The following is a 22,852-nucleotide window of genomic DNA, read 5'->3' on the forward strand; positions in this document are numbered from 1 at the left end:
TCTGAACACCGAGGAGAATTTCTACAGTGTTTTATATAAGAAACCAATGAGAAATGCTTATGATGCATTATTAGAATGAAAGAGACACATGAGTGTTTACAAAAACAAAAAAAGAATTTATTGATTATTTACAAGCGATGCTAAGCTACACACATTAGCGATATGAATATATTTTATACCACAATGAATCTAATTGGAATAACGGTGGGTTTAGTTGTAATGTACTGTAGGTTAATATTAATTATTACCAGATTAATAATGATCAGATTTAGAAAGTGGTTGATGTGAGGATTTTTTTTAATGAGACGCTTATTTAACGTTAAGGTTTTAGAAACAAAAAATGATGGTTAAAGGGGGATTAGAAGGGGTTGAGATGGGGGTTAGGGGGTATTTAAGGGGGGTGGGAGTATGCTCTGTTTGTAAACTCTCTCACTCACTCATTTTCTACCACTTATCCGAACTATCTCGGGTCACGGGGAGCCTGTGCCTATCTCAGGCGTCATCGGGCATCAAGGCAGGATACACCCTGGACGGAGTGCCAACCCATCGCAGGGCACACACACACACACACTCATTCACTCACGCAATCACACACTACGGACAATTTTCCAGAGATGCCAATCAACCTACCATGCATGTCTTTGGCCCGGGGGAGGAAACCGGAGTACCCGGAGGAAACCCCCGAGGCACGGGGAGAACATGCAAACTCCACACACACAAGGTGGAGGCGGGAATCGAACCCCCAACCCTGGAGGTGTGAGGTGAACGTGCTAACCACTAAGGCACCGTGCACCCCGTTTGTAAACTTAGTCTTATAATCATAATATATACTTCAACACAGATTTACAACAATACATAAATATTTGTATTTATCTACTTTTTCTGAATAGAAATTTGATTCATATACAAAGAACACAAGGCTGACTTCCACTATGTTTATTAATGTGGAAACGATTCGGGGAAGACAAATAGTAGAATGGCGTGGGGTCCTCATTGGGGATGGCCTCCTTATCAGGGATGGGATCCTGAGAGGCGATGAGATCCTCATAATTAAGTGAGAGGGGATGGGATCCTCACAGGTGATGGGATCCTGAAAGGGGATGGGATCCTGACGGGGATGGGATCCTCACAGGTGATGGGACCCTGAGAGGGGATGGGATCCCCATGGGTGATGGGATCCTGAAAGGGCATGGGATCCTGACAGGGGATGGGATCCTCACAAGTGATGAGATCCTGAAAGGGGATAGGATCCTGACAAAGGATGGGATCCTGACAAAGGATGGGATCCTGACAAAGGATGCGATCCTCAGAGGTGATGGAATCCTCACAGTTAAGTGACAGGTGATGGGATCTTGAGAGTTGATGGGATCCTGAGAGTGGATGTGATCCTCACAGGTGATGGGCTCCTCACAGGGGATGTGATTCTCACAGGTGAAGGGACAAACCTCTCACAGGTGGAGATGGGCTCCTCATCGACACCTCATGTTCACCACCATCTCGTGCTTCGTTCTGCTGACAAGGCCTGTTGTCGTCCTCCTCATAATCACTGAGCTCTCTGCTGGAGTAGAGCTCATCTTGCAGAAACAATTCAGACCTCCTATAATTGTGTATACATTGTCACTATTTACACTATCTACTATTTTCTTACAGTGTCATGGCTTCACTGTTATTCACTTATTTCTCTGCTAACTTCTTCACCAAAAACTGAGATTAAATATATTTATCATAAATATATTAATAATCCCTTTTGTGTCCATTTGAGCCTTGACAGTTAGATATGCTAACAAAGTAGCCGTCTAGCTAATTTTCGTTAATATTTCTCGTCGACTTGACTTTCATAAAAATAAACTTTTAGTAAACTTTAAGAAAACGCTTAACACTTTGTACTTAAACACGTTTAACACTCTTAATATCTCCTGTAGTGTTGTAACTTTAGGTCCGCTAACGTTAGCATAATGATCGTGTATATAAAACAATTAGCCAAATAACGATTAGCCGAACCGATCGCTTTTGTCAAAACCATCTAACCATATAAACGATATTCCTGAATGCCTGTTTAGTGATATTTTGACACTTAAATGAAAACTCAGAAACTCACCGTTCCAGGGATCGTACGCTCCGCTCCTTTAGGGCTCGGGGGCCACATCCTGTTACTGCACATCTTCTCCTACAAAGTTCATCGTCGTTTGTAGATGAATCATTATAGGGGTGTAGCAATAAATTGATAAATATAACCCAAATTACTAGGTAGCTGGCTAACTTTTCTGTTAATTGGTGTCGTGAGCATTGTTGCATCTTGAGACTGTTGTGTATGAAAATCTCAGGGGATCATCAGTGTCACTACGACTTGCACCAACAACCATGCCATTTTTCTTCATTCTGCTATTTGATGTAAACATTATTTGAATCTCTCGACATGCATCTGCATATTTTTTTTTTCTTTGCCCTGCAGCCACATGATGAGCTGAACTGCATGAACATGCAGGTGTACAGCTGTCCCTAATAAAGTGGACAGTGAGAGATCTACTGACCTGCATACTGCACACTGATCTAAACAGGGGGCGCTATTACTCACGTGTTTAATCAAATCTTTTCAAAAAGCAACACATTGAACCAAACACTAAAGTTATTATTATTTTTTTATATCATTTATTTTCTTCCTATTAGGTGAAAATAAACTGTAAACCCCTGACTTTAATCTGGAAGAAAATGAATGACTTTACATTGCATTATTAAATATGTTTCAGTAGGATTTTAGGCCACTGTTTTTGAGCTATTTATCCGCATAAATGTGCAAAGATCAAACTGTTGCATATTGTCGGAAAAAATAAAACCAGGGCAGGAGGAGGATTTAAACTGTTTACTAAGGAGAAGAGAAAGAGGACCGCCCAATAAAGCGCGCGCGCGCGCGCACGCACACACACACACACACACACACACACACACACACACACACACACACACACACACACACACACACACACACACACACACACACTCTAGATCTCTCTCTCACAGACACACACACTCTCACACACACCACACACTCTCGCTCTCTCTCTCTCACACACACTCACACACACTCTCTCTCTCTCACACACACACACACACACACTCTCTCTCTCTCTCTCTCTCACTCACACACACACACACACTCTCTCTCTCTCTCTCTCTCACACACACACACACACACACACACACACTCTCTCTCTCTCTCTCTCACTCACACACACTCACACACACACACACTCACACACACACACTCTCTCTCTCTCTCTCTCTCTCTCTCTCTCTCTCACACACACACACACACACACACACACACACACACACTCTCGCTCTCTCACTCACACACACACACACCAATCCGGAAATAACAAACCCACAAGTTAATGAGTCGCAAGTTTAGGCAGCGGCTCAGAGACAGAAATGTGCGCCTGGAGGCAAAGGCGCGCCTGTGAGCTACTAAAACACCTCAGTGATTGAAGGTCCCCAAAGGACAAGAACCACACATATGACTTCTTCTTAAACATTGACGTTTCAGGACCTAACAGAAGTCTTTTCATCCTTAGACTTATACAAGCATTGATCATGGGGAGAAGAGGAGCAGCCCAGAGAGATGAAGAGTTCAGTTTTGTCAGTCCAGTCATCAAATATTTACTTTTCTTCTTTAATACCATATTTTGGGTGAGTCTCAATCTGTTCATCTGATCCTCTCTTCTTTAAAGGTGAACTCATAACCATGTAGTCTAGTTAGTGAACTTGGTTTGTTGTTGTTTATCCTGTGACATGATTCTAAAATGTTTTAAATTTGGCTGTCTAGTCAGTTTAATCAGTGCTCACATGTTTCCCAGTGTTATTATATGGGAAAAACCATCATCACATGGATGTGCATGTCATGTGAAATAATAAGCTGTGTGTTATGTGAAATATGGGAAAAAATCAACTGAAAGATTTAACACTAACTACATGTGAAAATTCAACATGAAAACATCTGAAATCATGGTGTATAATTCATTTTGAAGGTTTAAAGAAAGGTAAATGACGTTCAAAGGAATAAAACAGCTGAAGTAAAATCGTGCTCTTAGAGACAACTTCACAAACAATCACACGAATCACGTCGGAAATGTACACACAAGTAGTGTAAATCATTTGATTTTTTTTTTCACCTGCAGTGTGCAAAAGTGTGATTCTGTTCACCATTATTGGGACATTTTTATTTTTTTATTATTATTATTATTTTTTTTTTTTAAACCTGCAGCATAAAAAAAAATCACATTTTGTATAATAATTATTCACATTTATTTTCACCTTTTAGTGTGAAAAAAAGTTTGATTTTTTTTTAACCTTTAGAATGAATTTTTTTCTTCACATTTTGTAAAAAAATTCTGATTTATTTCTGAAAATTCTGATTTATTTTCAGCTTTATTTTTATTTGAACCGTTATAGTAAAAATATAGATTTGTTCCCTATTTAGTGTGAAAATGTTATTTGTTCACATTTAATTGAAAATTCTGATTTCTTTTCATCTGAAGTGTGAAAAATAAGATTTTTTTTTTAACCTTTAGTGTGAAGAACTTGATTATTATCCCCAAACGAATGATTGGTTTTTATATTATTTTTCCACATTGGACATTTACCTCAGTTCATATTTTACACATGATCACATTTTGTGCGAAACGTGTGAAACGTGATTCTCACCACCCCAGCCCATTATGTTACCCCATTATGTAGAACCTTACAATGTTTTTCTGTCAGAAAAGAGTCCAAAATCTCTCATTAGAAAGCTGGAGCTCTTAACCACCCAAAGAACCCCTGAGGAACCCCTTTTATTTAAGGGTGGACTTCAGATATTAGATATTAAAGCATATTAGCCTACAAAAAAACGGATTGTGTTGTAGTTATTGTTGAAGGTAAACCAAACACAAGACACAAGCTGGGCAGGCAGTGAGATATATAACAATATTAATTAAAAAATGAGGGATGTTGTTCGTAATTGAAAAGGAAAAAAAAAAAGTTTAACATTTTTAAAATTCGGTCCTCTTGTTAGAATTCGCACGAGGTTACGGCAGGTTACACCAACAACCCTGTTTCTTTGTGTTGCTTTTTTAAAACTCCTGAGCTGCTTTTGCAACCTTTTGAAAGCTTGTTGTTGTTGCTAAGCAACAGGACTCATTTATTCATATGCAAAAAGTGCAACACACTGTTTTTTTGTTGTTGTTTTTTTTGGGGGGGCGCCGTTTCTGTACTTTTCATTCAGTTCACAAATGATTCATGCCTCCTCCAAAACGCTATCAGACACCTGCTACGTTACAAACAACACAGACACAACAAGTTTACAAGACATTATACACTAATTATTTTTTATCTGCTGAAGTATTCTCACTTTCCTGGTGTATTACTCATTACTCCTGATTAGTTCTTACTACTTACTACTAAAAGTACCCCTGAATCGTGTACAAGCAGAACCCGTCATCATATCACCGTATCACTGTTTTTCATTTTATCCCATAGCAACATACCAACATAAGCAGTTTTTAATCCGTTTTAATGTACATTAACGTTTTGGAACGTCCAAAATTATCACTGTCGACTGGGCCGTAGCTAGTCACAGCCATGTCGATGCTTCGTTCAAACAACACAATCGCAAATGTTATGTTACTTTTATTCATTCATTCATTTTCTACCGCTTATTCGAACTACCTTGGGTCACAGGGAGCCTGTGCCTATCTCAGGCGTCATCGGGCATCAAGGCAGGATACACCCTGGACGGAGTGCCAACCCATCGCAGGGCACACACACACACTCTCATTCACTCACACAATCACACACTACGGACAATTTTCCAGAGATGCCAATCAACCTACCATGCATGTCTTTGGACCGGGGGAGGAAACCGGAGTACCTGGAGGAAACCCCCGAGGCACGGGGAGAACATGCAAACTCCACACACACAAGGCGGAGGCGGGAATCGAACCCCCAACCCTGGAGGTGTGAGGCGAACGTGCTAACCACTAAGTCACCGTGCCCTCCTACTTTTATTCAATGATTCTATAATGAAGAAATTTATAAAGAGTAACTGACGGACGTTTTAGGACACGATATAGCCGCATGAAGAAATATAGCGTGTTTATCTAGCTAGTTCGCTCACACCGATTTGTGATTGTGAGTCTCGTTATAACATCGTCTGGCTAAATCGGCATCCGTTCAAAAACATTTCATCTTCATCTGAGACGCTTTCATATTTTAAGTTAAAATTTACATGGCTCGACCAATCAGATTCATGGACCGGAGTGAACTGTTGTCAGAGATCAAGGAAGGTTTATTGTCATTCCAGAACATGTGGTACATGAAAATGGAACAAAACTAAGTACTGATGTCCCTGTGATTGTACTGTACAGTGGCCTAGGTGAAAGTGTAGCTTCCCTGGTCAAAAAAGTCTGTTTGTGAGGAGTTAAGCAAGTGGAAATGATCTCCAAAAGGCATAACGTTACAGATGACCCATTCCCTTTATATTTTAAACAAAATATTGTTTTTTTTAGATTTTCATCTTTTATATTTTCAAAATAACAGAAAATGAAAAGGGCCCTCAGCAAAAGTTTAGGCACCCTGCATAGTTAGTACCTTGTAGCACCTCCTTTGGCAAGTATCACAGCTTTTAAACACTTTTTGTAGACATCCAAGTGTCTGTTTGAGGGATTTTCACTCATTCTTCCTTATAGTCTTCCAGTTCTACGAGATTCCTGGGCCGTCTTGCACGCACTGCTCTTGAGGTCTACCCAAAATCTTTTAATGATGTTTAGGACAGGACACTGTGAGGGCCATGGCAAAACCTTCAGCTTGCTCCTCTTGAGGTAGTCCCACGATGGAGGTTTTGAGGTGTGTTTGGGCTCATTATCCATTTGTAGAATCCATCCTCTTTTCAACTTCAGCTTTTTTACAGATTGTGTTCAGATTGCTTCCAGATATTTTTGGAAATAAATTAAATCCATTCTTCAGTCTACACGTGAAATGTTCCCTGTGCCATTGCCTGCAATACAACCCCAAAGCATGATCGATCCTTCCCCGTGCTTAACAGTTGGACTGGTGTTCTTTCCTTGAAATTCTGTGCCCTTTGTTCTCCAAACGTACCTTATCTCATTGCGGCCCAAGAGGTCTATTTTAACCTTATTGATCCACAGGACTTTTTTCCAAAATGCATTAGGTTTGTGTAAATGTTCTAGATTTTGTGGTGAGGATGCAGAAGAGGGTTTCTTCTGATGACTTTTCCATGAAGGCCATATTTGCGCAGGTGTCTCTGAACAGTTGAACAGTGTACGTACCGCAACTCCAGGGTCTGACTAAAAAAAATCCTGGGGTTCCCATACTTTTGCAGGGTGATGTCCCTTTTCCACTCTAAACTTTTAGAAAGCACGGACAATACACTGATATTGCTTAAAATATTGCAAAAAATGCCTTTTGGAAAACATTTCAGCTTCTATTTGCGTAACTAACACATAAACAGAAAATTTGACAAGGGGTGCCAAAACTTTTACATGGCACGTTATAATGAAAAATAACCAACATGTCACATTAAAGGGGGGCACGGTGGCTTAGTGGTTAGCACGTTCGCCTCACACCTCCAGGGTTAGGGGTTCGATTCCCACCTCCACCTTGTGTGTGTGGAGTTTGCATGTTCTCCCCGTGCCTCGGGGGTTTCCTCCGGGTACTCCGGTTTCCTCCCCCGGTCCAAAGACATGCATGGTAGGTTGATTGGCATCTCTGGAAAATTGTCCGTAGTGTGTGATTGCGTGAGTGAATGAGAGTGTGTGTGTGCCCTGCGATGGGTTGGCACTCCGTCCAGGGTGTATCCTGCCTTGATGCCCGATGACGCCTGAGATAGGCACAGGCTCCCCGTGACCCGAGGTAGTTCGGATAAGTGGTAGAAAATGAATGAATGTCATATTACAGGGCAGCTCTGTAAATACTGTTGAAATGAAAATGAAAAGGAAGGAATTAGTGTTAAGTCTGTAATGAACTCAGTAATGACCTGTTAGTTCCTCAGGAGCTCTTAGCTCCACAGTTTCACTTCAACTATTGACTACAAACCATTGTAGAAAGGACATCATTTACATTGACATTATTAACTGTTCAGTGTCATCACAATGAGGATGAGGTTCACCTGGTTTCTTCCTCGTATCATCTCAGGGAGTTTTTTCCTCAACACCGTCACCTCAGACTTGATCATTAAGGATGGATGTTAGAGATAAATAAGAACTTCGTGTATTTCTTCTATATGTAGGTAAGCTGCTTTGAGATCATGTGAATTGTTATAAGCGCTATACAAATAAATGATATTGAATCGTATTGAAACGGAGCAACGTGCCGATCTTTCAGAGCGACGTTAACAAAGCGATTGGCCTTTAAAAAAATAGAACATGAAGAATTTCTCCACTGCTATAATGTTAACACTTGTTGGTGTTTGTTATTGTAGGCTTGAATGTCTACCGCTGATGCATCCTCATGGAATGTTGACATGATGCAGCACGATATCAGGCGACCGAGACACTTATATAGAATTTGCTCTTGTTTTGTCGTGTCCACGTTCAGCATTTAATGTTTTTGATTGTAGACTCTCAGGGCTTTATTTCTATTTATGTTTCCATGGGTGACATCAGCTTAGAGATCGTCTCTCAAGAAATAGAAAGAAACTAGAGATGTTTCGTTTAACGAAGGCCAAAAAATGGAGTTTCCTGACCGTGTCGACGATTGAACGTCTTTGTCATGTCTTACCACACAGTGGTGTTAATATCAACCTCATATAAATGTAGACACTCAGTTTTTATCTAGACTACCAGGGGTGACATATTCATAGAAAAGTTCCAGGTTTGTTTTTTTTTCCACACAAATGTTTATCTCATGTTTGTTCACAAGCAGCTAAAATTTGAAGGTGTTCATCTTCAACCACTAAATTTCAATGTAAGATTATCAACAGAGGGAAAAACTCCCATCTCACACTGAAAGACAACAGAGTCCTGACTCGTTTCATAACCGGCTCACATAGATAAAATCGTTCATTTCTTGATACTAAGTGAAAACGCCTCAAAAGTTGTTTTAACGCCGGTGCACTGCTAAAAATGGTTAAAGAAAAGCTCATCTGAGGTTGTTGTTGTTGTTGTTTTTTTCGAATGAGCTGCATCAATAAAAAAAAAAAAAAGCATGATAGTATGCAGACTTTTGGAAACATGGCATGTCTTAGCATGCTTAAGTCAAAAGCTTTAGGAGAAACCTCACACACGGCACACTCCATACCTGTGCTTCAGAAAATCTAAAATTGCCGAAAAATTCAAAATTAAAGTCATTGACAGTCAGTAAAACTCCAGTGTAAATATTACATATTTAACTAAACATTACATATGTATCTGAAAATAAATCTGCAAGTAAGATTAATAAAAGAAATCTGAATTAGTTAATTAGTCTTAGTTATTAATTAATTAATCTTAATTGCTTTTTATCTAAACATTACAAATTTATCTGAAAATAAATCTGCAAGTAAGATTAATAAAACAAATCTTAATTAGTTTGTTAATTAATTACTTGCTTAATTAATTAACATTAATTAATTTATCTTAGTCAGTTAATTAATTAATTAATGTATTTATTTATCTTAATTAATTTTTTAATCTAAACATTACACATTTATCTGAAAATAAATCTGCAAGTAAGATTAATAAAATAAATCTTAATTAGTGATGATTAATTAGCGACCCTTACCAACTTTCTTCCTAATTCATTCTCTCGTCAGCTCGCACGATGATGTCTCCGACCGAACAAACTAGCTGAATGCTAATTAGCTAGCTGTGACGATACAAACTGTACAGTGTATACAACAGCAGATAAATTACGCTGTTCTTGCTTTTTAAGGTTTGGATTCGAATTTAGATCTGAAGTATAGATTCAAGGCAAAAAAAAAAATCTAATGCTATAAAGTCATCTTAAAAAATTTACTGTTCAATATTTGATTAAAAAAAAAAGAAGACAGAAAAGAGATTTGTGGTTTGAAATGTAGGAAGTAAAAGTCCAAACTAAAACATTAACTTGTGTGAAATCGCTGTGGAGATGAAAGTGAGCTTGCTTCGTCTTTGGTTTGGTGGGATTTCGTTCTCAGAGAGCGGGCTGCGAGGTTTCGGTGAAATAAATGCCGAAGTAATCGGATACTCTGAACCTGTGAGCACGGCTTTGTACTGAGGATCCTGGCTGAAGTGAAATCCGACTAAAGACAGAACCGTTGTTCTGTTCGCCGTGACGTTTTCCCAGTTTCAGAGACGTTTGCACTTGGATGCACTTAAACAAAGTTGCTTTTTTATTTGAGTCCACACACATTAATCCACACACATTAATCCACACACATTAATCCACACACATTACAAGAAGTAAGCCTTTGATCTAGAAAATGGATTTCCCTTCAACAATTACACACATTCTGCCTCCTTATGTGTTGAAAAATTCGCCCTTGTTATGAATGACAAACAGAATGTATTAAGCTCAGAGTAGAAAAGTTAATTTGGGCTATATAATCAATGAGGACTTGAAAAAAATTGTGTATCTTGCCTCATTTTTAAAATAATATGGAGCTTTTCGATCTTTCAAATGAGCGAATGTTGGTTAGGGTTAGCTCACGGTTAGCTTACGATTTGGTACTAGTTACAGAGCTAGTTAGCTATGTACTGTAGTTAGCTATGTAACTCATTCATTCATTCATTCATTCATCTTCTACCGCTTATCCGAACTACCTCGGGTCACGGGGAGTCTGTGCCTATCTCAGGCGTCATCGGGCATCAAGGCAGGATACACCCTGGACGGAGTGCCAACCCATCACAGGGCACACACACACACTCATTCACTCACGCAATCACACACTAGGGACAATTTTCCAGAGATGCCAATCACCCTACCGTGCATGTCTTTGGACTGAGGGAGGAAACCGGAGTACCCGGAGGAAACCCCCGAGGCACGGGGAGAACATGCAAACTCCACACACACAAGGCAGAGGCGGGACTCGAACCCCAACCCTGGAGGTGTGAGGCGAACGTGCTAACCACTAAGCCACCGTGTCCCCCAGCTATGTAACTATGTCGAATAAATGTATCGCATCCTTTCCGATCAAGGAAAAGTGTTTATTTTTACTTGTATTCAACTTTTTTTTAAGTAAAATGAATGAAATTCCCTTGCTATCCTATACTAACATGATAAATACTACTTTTAATATAAATACTATTACTTTTAGTTAAAATACTACTTTAAGTTAAATTGTAGTAAGTTATCGGTCATGACCCTCCCTCACTTATACATGAATAATTCAAGCATTCATAATTCATTGAATGAAGATTTCAGACATTCATTCATTTTCTACCGCTTATCCGAACTATCTCGGGTCACGGGGAGCCTGTGCCTATCTCAGGCGTCATCGGGCATCAAGGCAGGATACACCCTGGACGGAGTGCCAACCCATTGCAGGGCACACACACACATACACTGTCATTCACTCACACAATCACACACTACGGACAATTTTCCAGAGATGCCAATCAACCTACCATGCATGTCTTTGGACCGGGGGAGGAAACCGGAGTACCCGGAGGAAACCCCCGAGGCACAGGGAGAACATGCAAACTCCACACACACAAGGTGGAGGTGGGAATCGAACCCCAACCCTGGAGGTGTGAGGCGAATGTGCTACCCACTAAGCCACCGTGCCCCCATGAAGATTTCAGACATTCAAAAAGAAGTTATGAACTCTATGTGGTCTTTGTGAACATCCTTCTCTTCAATACACAATTGTCAAACTGTATCTGACTGTAGAAAGGACGTTATTCATAATCACACCCTTCAGTGTCACCCAAATGAGGATGAGGTTCACTTTTGAGTCTGGTTCCTCTCAAGGTTTCTTCCTCTTCCATCTAAGGGAGTTTTTCCTCCCCACAGTCACCTCAGTCACATCAGACTTCTTCATTAGGGATAAATACAAACACATTTAAATATAAGTCTAACATTAATCTTGAGTTTTGTATAATATTAAACTTTGTATAATAAACATATAAAGCAATTCATAGTGCAAGCAGGTTGCAACATGATACCTGCCCCAGTGGAGCTCTATTAGCGGTTTCTTATAACGCTGTCTAGAAACATTTATTCTTTGTTGGTCACCCAAATAGGTCACTAGCATTCACCTAAATGGGTCTAGATTTTATTATCTATCCCTGATTATAAATCCCAGGTATAAATGAAACCTGCGGAATGAAGACAGATAAATATGAGTGAGCTGGAATTATAACACAACAACAAAAACATGATATGAGACTGTGGGGCATTGAATAAACAGAAAAGCAGGATTTTTCTTGGTCTTTTCTTGTTTTTCCAAGAGTACTCCATGATATGATAACAACCTAGGTTAGTAAGGACAAAGCTGATGTGTTCAAACAGGTATTGCAAGAATTTCTGTGATGTGAATCATCTTTTAAAGGGAGCGGCCAGTGCAGGCCTCGTGTAGGCAACTTCAATGAGACATTACAATGAACCTGGATCACTCTCATTGTGACCTCTGAACCAGGTCGGGTATTCGCTGAAAACGGTTTTAGAAGCGCGGCCAGCTATAGCAGGAGAGTTGTTTATTTTACTCTCTATCACTCACTCATCTTCTACCGCTTATCCGAACTACCTCAGGTCACGGGGAGCCTGTGCCTATCTCAGGCGTCATCGGGCATCAAGGCAGGATACACCCTGGACGGAGTGCCAACCCATCACAGGGCACACACACACTCTCATTCACTCACGCAATCACACACTACGGACAATTTTCCAGAGATGCCAATCACCCTACCGTGCATGTCTTTGGACTGAGGGAGGAAACCGGAGTACCCGGAGGAAACCCCCGAGGCATGGGGAGAACATGCAAACTCCACACACACAAGGCAGAGGCGGGACTCGAACCCACAACCCTGGAGGTGTGAGGCGAACTTGCTACCCACTAAGCCACCATGTCCCCCCCTTGTTTATTTTAGCATCCTGTATATCTACAGTTCAGTGCAAAAGTATGCACCCCGTGGCTTCTCATAAACTCTGTGGGTGTGTCCTGCAGGATCAATACTGAAGTACACTCCAGTACAAGGCAAAATCTACAAGACTATAACAGAACTGCTGTTTGAGGCGATTGTTACTTATGATAATAAAGAATATCTGTGAAACAAACTGATGAATTTGTGCTATTAAAAAAATAAGAGATGAAAGATGAAGTAATAAATAAAGGCAAGATTTGACTTCATTTTATTTTTACTTCTGTGTGTGAAGTGAGGCATAAACATCCACTGAAATCACCCAGGGGGCACATACGCCTCACACCTCCAGGGTTGGGGGTTCGATTCCCGCCTCCGCCTTGTGTGTGTGGAGTTTGCATGTTCTCCCTGTGCCTCGGGGGTTTCCTCCGGGTACTCCGGTTTCCTCCCCCGGTCCAAAGACATGCATGGTAGGTTGATTGGCGTCTCTGGAAAAATTGTCTGTAGTGTGTGATTGTGTGAGTAAATGAGACTGTGTGTGTGCCCTGTGATGGGTTGGCACTCCGTCCAGGGTGTATCCTGCCTTGATGCCCGATGACGCCTGAGATAGGCACAGGCTCCCCGTGACCCGAGGTAGTTCGGATAAGCGGTAGAAAATGAGTAAGTGAGAGTGAGTGAAATCACCCAATCACTCCTACAGTATTTATTCTCCAGAATCTGATTTCGTACTAAATCGAATTCCATAAAAGGATTTTCCTTTACTATTCGAACCTGCTCTCTGAGCTGCATCCTTATTGGTGATTAAATGCTTTGTTCTACATTGTGTGTTAATCGGCTTTAACTGCTCACTTATCTAAAAGTGTAAAACAAAAACGTGTGTTTTAGTAAAGAACTAAATCAACTTGTACTGGATCTCGGTCTGAATCACAGTATTTTGTCTTGTGTCTGTTCACATTAGATTATCTCAGTGGTGCTGATGGCCATCGGTGTGTACGCCAGGATCAGTAAACATGGTGAGATGACTGTCAGTAGCAGATACTGTGTGTTTCAGTGTTTCTGTGTTTCCTGTTAAGTGTATGATTTGAAAACTACAACCTAGCATCTGTCTTTCTCATGTCTTTCTAGAGGCAGCGATGGCGTGTTTAACGGTGGACCCTTCTATAATTCTGCTGATCGTTGGAGTTCTCATGTTTTTCCTCACTTTCTGTGGCTGTGTTGGTTCACTCCGAGAGAACATCTGTCTCCTGCAGACGGTCAGTTTTAGATCTAAAGCAAAGCCGATTTGTGTAATTTAGGGTCATTTTAAAGAATAATATTACACTATTTAATGCTCTCATTAATAAGAATAATAAAAGGTGTTAAATAGACGGATGGACAGGTTGACTGATAGATAGAGAGATAAACAGATGGACAGAGACGGATACATGGATTGATTGATGGATGGGAAGACAGGCAAACACCCAAAAAATATCAACCCCTGTTATGAAAGGATAAATATAAATAAAGGATGGATAGATGTATAGATAATTGGACAGATGGATGGATGGATGGATGGATGGATGGATAGCAGAACAGATGGATGGATGATTGGATGAATGAGACAGACAGAAAACCAAAACATGATTGACGGATAGATAGATGAATAGATAGCAATACCAATGGATGGACGGTTGGATGGGACAAACAGAAAAAAAATGGACAGATGGATGAATAAATGGATAGATGGATGGAACAGGCAGAAAGCAAAAATATGATAAGAATATGATTAGCAAAAATAGATAGATAGATAGATAGATAGATAGATAGATAGATAGATAGATAGATAGTAGGAAAGATGGGCAGATGATTGGATCTGACCAACAACAAAGCATAAATATAATGGATGGATAGATTGGTGGAAGAGACAGACAGAAAGCAAAAATATGATTGAGATGGATAGACTGATGAATATATAGAGAGGTGGATGGATGGATGGATGGATAGTAGGAAAGATTGATATATGCTTGGGTGGGACACAAAGCATAAATATGATTTATGGATGTATTGATGGAAGAGACAGACAGAAAACAAAAATATGATTAATAAATGGATGGACTGATAGGTATATACAGTGGGGCTCGAAAGTTTGGGCACCCCAGGTAAAAATTTGATGACTTTTGGAGATTTTTCCATCTTTTCTTGGCTTCTTTATGCACATTAATACAATTTTTTTCCTGGGGTGCCCAAACTTTCGAGCCCCACTGTAGATGGACGGATGGATGAATTACCATTCTGGCAACCAGACAGACACCTACCCACAACAATACCATGCCTAGTAATGGAAGCAAAAATATATTTAATAGGTGGTTGGACACATAGATGAATAGATGAATAAATAACCGTTACAGACTCTGTTTTCAGAGCTGGTCATGTGATGATGTTTTAGCAAATCGCAAAAGAGAGAAAAATACAGTGTGAACAGGATCTGATTTGAATTCAATGCTGATACTGAATCCTGTCTGTGTTCTTGTCTGCAGTTCTGCATCTGCTTGAGTATCATCTTTCTTCTGCAGTTGGTGGCTGGAATTTTAGGCTTTATCTATTCAGACAAGGTAAAACAAACTAACTTAAAACAAAAACAAACAAAAACATATTTTGTAAGACGGTGTTTACAAAGGCTGTGTAGCTATGAATTTATCTGTGAGTCACGAAACATTATTTAGATGTGGCTGTGAATTGTGTAAATTTACATATCGCAGAATGTGATACTAAATTTGTGTCTTGACACCGGAATGTATTTATGAGCAATTCCTCTAAACACAACGATCTAATTCAGTTCCTTAGTGTGTTTTTCATTTTTTTTCTTTAGCTTTTATAACGAGACGTTTAGCTCATGGCATCAATCTGTTATCTTTCTGGCATATATTAACAACTATAATAGTCTTAATAAAAAATAACCACCGTGTCGACTCGAAGGCTCCGTAAATCTTCAGCATGATGACGTAACCTCTCTGGATTGCAGTGTATGTCTCTATTAAACTTCAACTTAAACTTTATTCATTTATATAGCACATTTTACTGCAATTTCAATTGCCCAAAGTGCTGCACAATATTACAAAGCATAAAGCAATATATATCAAACCGATTATAACAAAGAAAATTAAAAAGATGAAAAATAATATACATAAAAGGGAAAAAGATAAAAATGAAATAAAATATATAAAAGCATCAAGAAACTCTCTCTAAACAAGGTCTATTCTCAACAAACGCTAAATTAAAAAGATAAGTTTTTAACTGAGACTTAAAACCTTCTAAAGTTGAGGCCTGCCGAATGTGCAAAGGGAGGCTGTTCCACAGTTTTGGGGCGATGACCATAAAGGCTCTATCGCCCCTAGATTTTTTTGAGGAACGGGGAACTGCCAGTAGAAGTTTCTCTGCTGATCTCAGCGACTTGACTGGATTATGGTCCTTTAAGAGGTTGGTAATATAGCTTGGAGCGATGTTGTGAAATGCTTTAAAAACCATCAATAGAATTTTGAAATCAATTCTATACTGAACTGGAAGCCAGTGAAGAGAAGATAATACTGGAGTTATGTGTTCTCTCTCACTATTAAAGTATTACAAATGATTACAAAATGTTTCCTAGATCTTTAAAAGCAAAAAAAAAAAAAAAAGAAAAGCTTCTAAATGAAGTTTAATAGGAAGCGACTATAGGAAGCGCCCCCTGCTGGTCGTGTCTCATTTTGAATTTTCATTCATTCATCTTCTACCGCTTATCCGAACTATCTCGGGTCACGGGGAGCCTGTGCCTATCTCAGGCGTCATCAGGCATCAAGGCAGGATACACCCTGGACGGAGTGCCAACCCATCGCAGGGCACACACACACACTCTCACTCACTCACACAATCACACACTACGGACAATTTTCCAGAGATGCCAATCAACCTACCATGCATGTCTTTGGACCGGGGGAGGAAACCAGATTATCCGGAGGAAACCCCTGAGGCACGGGGAGAACATGCAAACTCCACACACACAAGGCGGAGGCGGGAATCGAACCCCCAACCCTGGAGGTGTGAGGCGAACGTGCTAACCACTAAGCCACCGTGCCCCCATTTTGAATTTTGAGTATTGATAATTCATTGAGTTAGTGAATTAGGTTTTAAAACTAAACTTGTGTAAGTGTTTCTAACTGGTGTTATGTGCTTTTGCATTACAGGTGCAGTATAAAGTGAGCGAAATGGTCTACAAAGCAATCAAGCATTACAGAGATGACCTGGACTTGCAGAACCTTATTGACTTTGGACAAAAAGAGGTTCATCAGTTCCTTTTATTTTATTGTTTTTTTTTTTTTTTAATATACATATAATGTATTATTGTGTTGTTCTGTTGACATTTTTTTTTTTGTTATGTACCAGTTTGCCTGCTGTGGTGGTATTTCTTTTATGGACTGGTCACAGAACATCTACTTCAACTGCACGGAGGAGAACCCGAGCAGAGAGCGCTGTGCCGTGCCCTTCTCCTGCTGCCTGATCTCTAAAGACGAGGTGAAGAAGAAAAACCTAACTAATCCTCATGACCTCTCTTATGATCTCGAGACTAGGGGAAAAGTCTGAAGGGGAAAAAAAACTCTCACGCACAGGATTCTGCTATAACATATTCAAATGTATTCATTTTTGGAGCATGAATTCATTTTTCCCAGACTTGCCAACTCAGAAAGAGACAGACAGACAGAGAGAGACAGACAGAGAGACAGACACAGAGAGAAATATATAAATCTCTCTAATATATACTTTATTAGGATTACCTGTGCATTCATGCCGTTATCCAATCAGCCAATCACGGGGCAGCAGCAGCACCATGATGCATAAAATCCTACAGATAGAAGTGAAGAGCTTCAGTCTGTGTTTGCATCAGTGAAGCATCAGAACGTGTAGATGCGTCATCTCAGTGAGATATTCTGAGAGTTTGAGATATGCTGAGCAGAAAAGCACGACAAGTCTTCAGGTGGATCGGTTACAACAGTAGAAGCCAGATGGACAGGTGGATAAAGTGGACACAAACTCACCCAAACTGGACAGTTGATGATTAGAAAAAAAAGTCTAGGTAATGCATGTATGTACGTATGTATTTATGTATGTGTATTATTCTACTCCCTGTCCTTCCTGTCTTGTCCCAGGCTCTAATAAACACTATGTGTGGACATGGCACACAGAAGCTGGAGATGCTAAAAGCCAGCGCTTTCATCCACACCAGTGGCTGCATCGACAAACTCGTCAACTGGATCCACAGCAACCTGTTTGTGCTGGGAGGCATAGCGCTGGGCCTCGCCATCCCTCAGGTACGAGGCTACCGCTAAACAAAAGACAGACAAAAAAATCTAAGAGACAAATTTCTCTCAGGGATGGTGAAGCTTGTACCTTTTTATCAGTCCTATCTTTATCTATTTATTTGATTTTCAATTCTGTCTTCGGATTTACTTAAAGGCGGGGTCGCCGATTTTTGAGAAATGCTTCAGAAAACTGAGTCGGGCCGAATAATAAACAAAAATCAAAACAAACGTATATCCAATGAGCAGAAAGGGGCGTGTCTTGTCAATATGGGCGGAGAGAGTGTTCAGAGCGCATGTGTGACGTTAGCAGAAAGCGGTTTTAACATTGACATGGAGGATAAAAACAAAGAAAGAAAGAGAAGAAAGACTTACGATAAGGTAAGAAGTAGGACGTGTTAATATAGGATCAGCTTTCCAGCGCTGGAGAGAACTGAAGGAGCAGGAAGTTGGTCACATATTCACAGATTGGAGTTTCCTGAGTCAATAACTCCTGAGATAAACACTGTTACTATACAAATAACACCTCTTTTCTATCGTAGTAATGTAGAGACGCAGCTACAACCGTGTTTTGTGTAGTAACAGTGTTTAGCTCAGGAGTTATTGACTCGGGAAACTCCAATCTGTGAATATGTGACCAACTTTAATTAAGACGCCGAGGCGCTTTTTTCCTTCTCGATAGGTGAGTAACGTTGGTTTTGCTTTGTTACACAGAACTAATATATGCCTTTGTCCTTTACATGATTATACTTGTGTGTCATTTTTGCTTGTTTTTTTATCTACAATCGTATTGTTCTTCCCTTCAGCTATGATAAAGACACATTTCTTTCCATTAGTTGCCTGGGTTACGTATGTATGTGTGGGCGGAGCTATCGATACAGGGGTGGGACCCATTTGAGTTAGGGGCGTGTTTGTTTTGGTGATTTCAAATGTCAACATTAGCTTTCAAACAACGGAGACCCCACCTTTAATAAAATAATAAATAACGATCATTATGAAGAAGAGGTTCTGTTTTGTTGTGTCCACGTTCAACATTTAAGCTTTCTGTGGGTGACATCAGTTTTAGAGACTAGAGTCGTTTTGTTTACCTCTTTATCCCAGAGGCCAAAAAATGAATTTCCTCCTGTTTTTGTCGTGTCAACGCTGATGACTGAACGTCTTCCTCACATCTCAGTCCACAGTGGTGTTAATATGAAGCTCATATAAAATTAGACACTCAGGACTTTAAGAATGTGTCGTGGTTCAGAAGGATTTCTGTTTTTATCTCTTTAGCTCCACACAAATGTTTGTATCTTCAGAGTAAATGTCGATCTCAAACCTGTTTCTGTTCTCTGTGACGCTCAGAAGGTTCGTTCATAAACAGCTCGTATTTGAAGGTGTTTATCTTTAACACTAAAATTCAGTGTAAGATTATTAACACCGACTCATTTTAGATCTCCACTTACTTTGTAAATTGAAAGTAATTACCGATTAGATTAACCGTCACTGTGCGTCTGACATGACAAAGACGTTCAGAGTTGAACACAAAAAAAAAACAGGAGCAAAAAAGATTTAACACGTTATTTGTTCGTGTTTACATTTGAACGTAAGGAAATTTAATTCAGTCTTCACTTCTTTCACAGCTGGTGGGAATCCTGCTCTCTCAGGTCCTGATAAACCAGATCCAAGATCAGATTAAACTTCAGGACTACAACCTGCAGCACCACTCGGACCCGTGGAGCTGAACGCGCCATTATTACAATCAGGATGTAAATAATACTCCACATGCAGTAGATATATCTGTACATAACAGCCACGTCCAGAGGTTCTAGAGGAGACCGTGATGTGTTGTGAACGCTGTGGTTGTTACACTGACGGCTTCTTTTTCGTCTTTTCCTGTTGAAGGTTCGACAGACATGGAAGTTAAAATTCGAATTTTAAAAACGTAAAAGAAAACAAAAAGATTTTTATACAGGTCATGTGATATTTATTCATTTGCACTAGGAGAACTTTTTAATGACGGGCAACACCGGAAATTTCAGAACGTACCCGTGTGTGTTATACATTTCAGGGTTGAGACATTTTTACGTTTATACACACTTTGCAGAAAATACTTGTAATACTTAAAAAGTTTTGTATTTAGTTTTTCTCTGTACAAGCGATTTCACATAACAAATCGTCGCTGTCGGGCGGAAACCTCGTATGTCCAAATTTGGTCAATTTCATATTTTTTTCACATATCGATGCTATTGGTCAGTCCCCACGTGGGTCTGTTATTTTTACAAGTTATTAACCAATCTAAAGTCTTGAAAATAGCTTGAGCGCAAATCTCATAACTCCATTGGACACTTCAACTGTCCACCTCTTCCTCACTCCGTGGGAGAGCTTCACGGCATATTTCTCCTCAAGAAGAGTCGCAACGAATCAACACGTCTTCTGAGGTAAATGTCTTCAAAACACTGGACTCAAAGAAAAAAAAATCTTGACCCCCGCTAGTTCTGGTGCTCGTCTGAGGACAGGAATTTAGCGCAAGACAATCCACTACAACGCAGACTAAACCCTGTGCACTGCAGATAAGGTACGGCGTTTTTTTAATTTCCTGAAAAATAACGGTTTTGGAGATACGAGGATTCCGCATGACAGTGACGATATACATAGGTTTAGTCCACAACACAATAATAACAGAATTGACACAAATGAACCGGTTTAAGCGTTCACACAGGCTCGGTACTTAATCCTGCGTTTCGTTACCTGGACGATCGACATCTGTTTTTATCTTTTGTAAGAGTTACTTATGAGACCTTTGTTTGTCCTGAGCAGTTAATCTGCACTTTTCTTCATATAAAAAGAAATCCTCAAGGTTCTGCACGTTTTTCCCTTTTCCAGCATCTTCTGAATTTTTGACTCCTTACCGTTGGCTGTTATGTCATGCTGAGATTCGTGTTTTCACGCTGAAGACGTCTGAGGGACTAAAACCAAATGATGGAGATGGTTTCGGGAAGTAGGAGGAAACTGAAGAACCCTGAAGGAACCCAAACAGAGACGATGGGGGCCAGTCATCTTAACTCAGGTTCTAACCCTGGATATGACGTCACCTTCTACGTCACGACATCATTAGTGATCATTTTACGATATCATAAAAACACTGTAAAAGATTTTAATACTGTTAAAAATCTTACCTTCTGCCTTAAGAGTAAACTCACATTTTATTTATCCTTTATTTGACAGGATGTGCCATGACAACTCGGGGGGGGGGGGTTTGGTGATTAGTCTTCCTATTTTGTCTATATTCTCTTCTATTCGGTGTTTGAGTCGTTCTGTATGTTAGTATTTGATTACTTTTTTTTTCAAGATTTATTTTGTCCAGCACTGTAAATAAAAAAAATGAATTAAAAGTTTTATAACCGTCATGTAACATGCGCCATATTTCGTCGTTGATACCCTGGTCTTTGTTTCTGATTGGTTGGCTGCCACATTATTAGAATATATATATATATGAATAAAATCAACGCATCAAGAGATTTGAGGATTTAGGATGTCTTGTAAGAATAAATAAATGAGATGTACAGTAGATATGTTAATCAGCAGCCATTTTCCTGTGCTCCTGTCTTCCCTCCTGTCTTATACACGTGGTTTGGCAGTGCTCTTCTCTCTCAGGGGTTCCCCAACAAAAACACAGGTCTGGTCTATAATAAACACACCTCATCTTCACTGAGCCTTAAGCCCAGGCACGAGGTGTTTGTCTTGGCTAAGAAGCAATCCTGGCTGTTTATATCCAACATGAGACACTGGGTTATCCTTTTTAGCTCTGTTCGTTTGTTTGGAATGAATATAAATGTATGACATAAGTGCTTGGGTTTTCTTTGTTTAGAATGACATAATGTTTAAAGGACATGAAGCGTTCTGTCCTCTCGTGGTGTGTAGGTGAGTCCCGATTTAATACAGCTCGTCACATGTTCCTGTCAGTTTCACGATAGTTACTGAATTGTTTGTGAGGACAACATTGGGGTTTGTATGTAAAACAAAAACAAAAAGATCTTCTTCTTCTTCTTCTTTCGGCTTTTCCCTTCGGGGTGGCCACAGCGAATCATCTCTCTCCACCTATCCCTATCTTCTGCATCCTCAACACTTGCACCCACTAGCTTCATTTCCTTATTAATTACATCCATAAAACAAAAAAAAAGATAGTAAAACATTGAAGTGGGAGGAAACCAGAGAATCTGGAAGAAACGCATATGTGAGAGAGATGATTGCCTACTGGAGTGTTTCTGGGAAGTGGGAGGAAACTGGAGAGCACCTATATTGGAGAGAGGAGATGTTCGTCTAATGGGGTGTATTTGGAAAGTGGAAGAATAAATGGAGAACCCAGTGAGAGAGGAGATGTTCACCAACTGGAGTGTTTTTGGGAAGTGGAAAGAAACCAGAGAACCTGGAAGAAACCCATATGAAAGAGAGGAGACTTTTGCCTACTGGAGTGTTTTGGGAAGTTTGAATAAGACCTGAAAACCTGGAAGATCTGAGAATACAGGAACT

The 22,852-nt window shown here is 39.9% G+C and overlaps 1 protein-coding gene across 3 annotated transcripts; it reads left to right on the plus strand.

The window, feature by feature from the left end:
• Nucleotides 1-3,309: 3,309 nt before the first annotated feature.
• On the plus strand, nt 3,310-21,734 carry tspan33a (tetraspanin 33a). Of its 3 annotated transcripts, XM_060890029.1 has the most exons (10): nt 3,333-3,457; nt 3,573-3,687; nt 13,990-14,044; nt 14,157-14,284; nt 15,548-15,622; nt 17,231-17,326; nt 17,430-17,558; nt 18,191-18,352; nt 19,963-20,088; nt 21,206-21,734. In XM_060890029.1, exons 1-9 carry the CDS (start codon nt 3,393-3,395, stop codon nt 20,062-20,064), a joined length of 927 nt encoding a protein of 308 aa, XP_060746012.1. In that variant the 5' UTR covers nt 3,333-3,392; the 3' UTR covers nt 20,065-20,088; nt 21,206-21,734. The 3 variants fall into 3 exon arrangements, with proteins under 3 accessions (XP_060746013.1, XP_060746012.1, XP_060746011.1); XM_060890030.1 differs by having other exon boundaries at nt 3,310-3,488; nt 19,963-21,734; XM_060890028.1 differs by having other exon boundaries at nt 3,338-3,457; nt 19,963-21,734.
• Nucleotides 21,735-22,852: the final 1,118 nt, after the last annotated feature.

The sequence above is a fragment of the Tachysurus vachellii genome, chromosome 16 (genome assembly GCF_030014155.1).
Source record: "Tachysurus vachellii isolate PV-2020 chromosome 16, HZAU_Pvac_v1, whole genome shotgun sequence".
Classification (NCBI taxonomy): domain Eukaryota; kingdom Metazoa; phylum Chordata; class Actinopteri; order Siluriformes; family Bagridae; genus Tachysurus; species Tachysurus vachellii.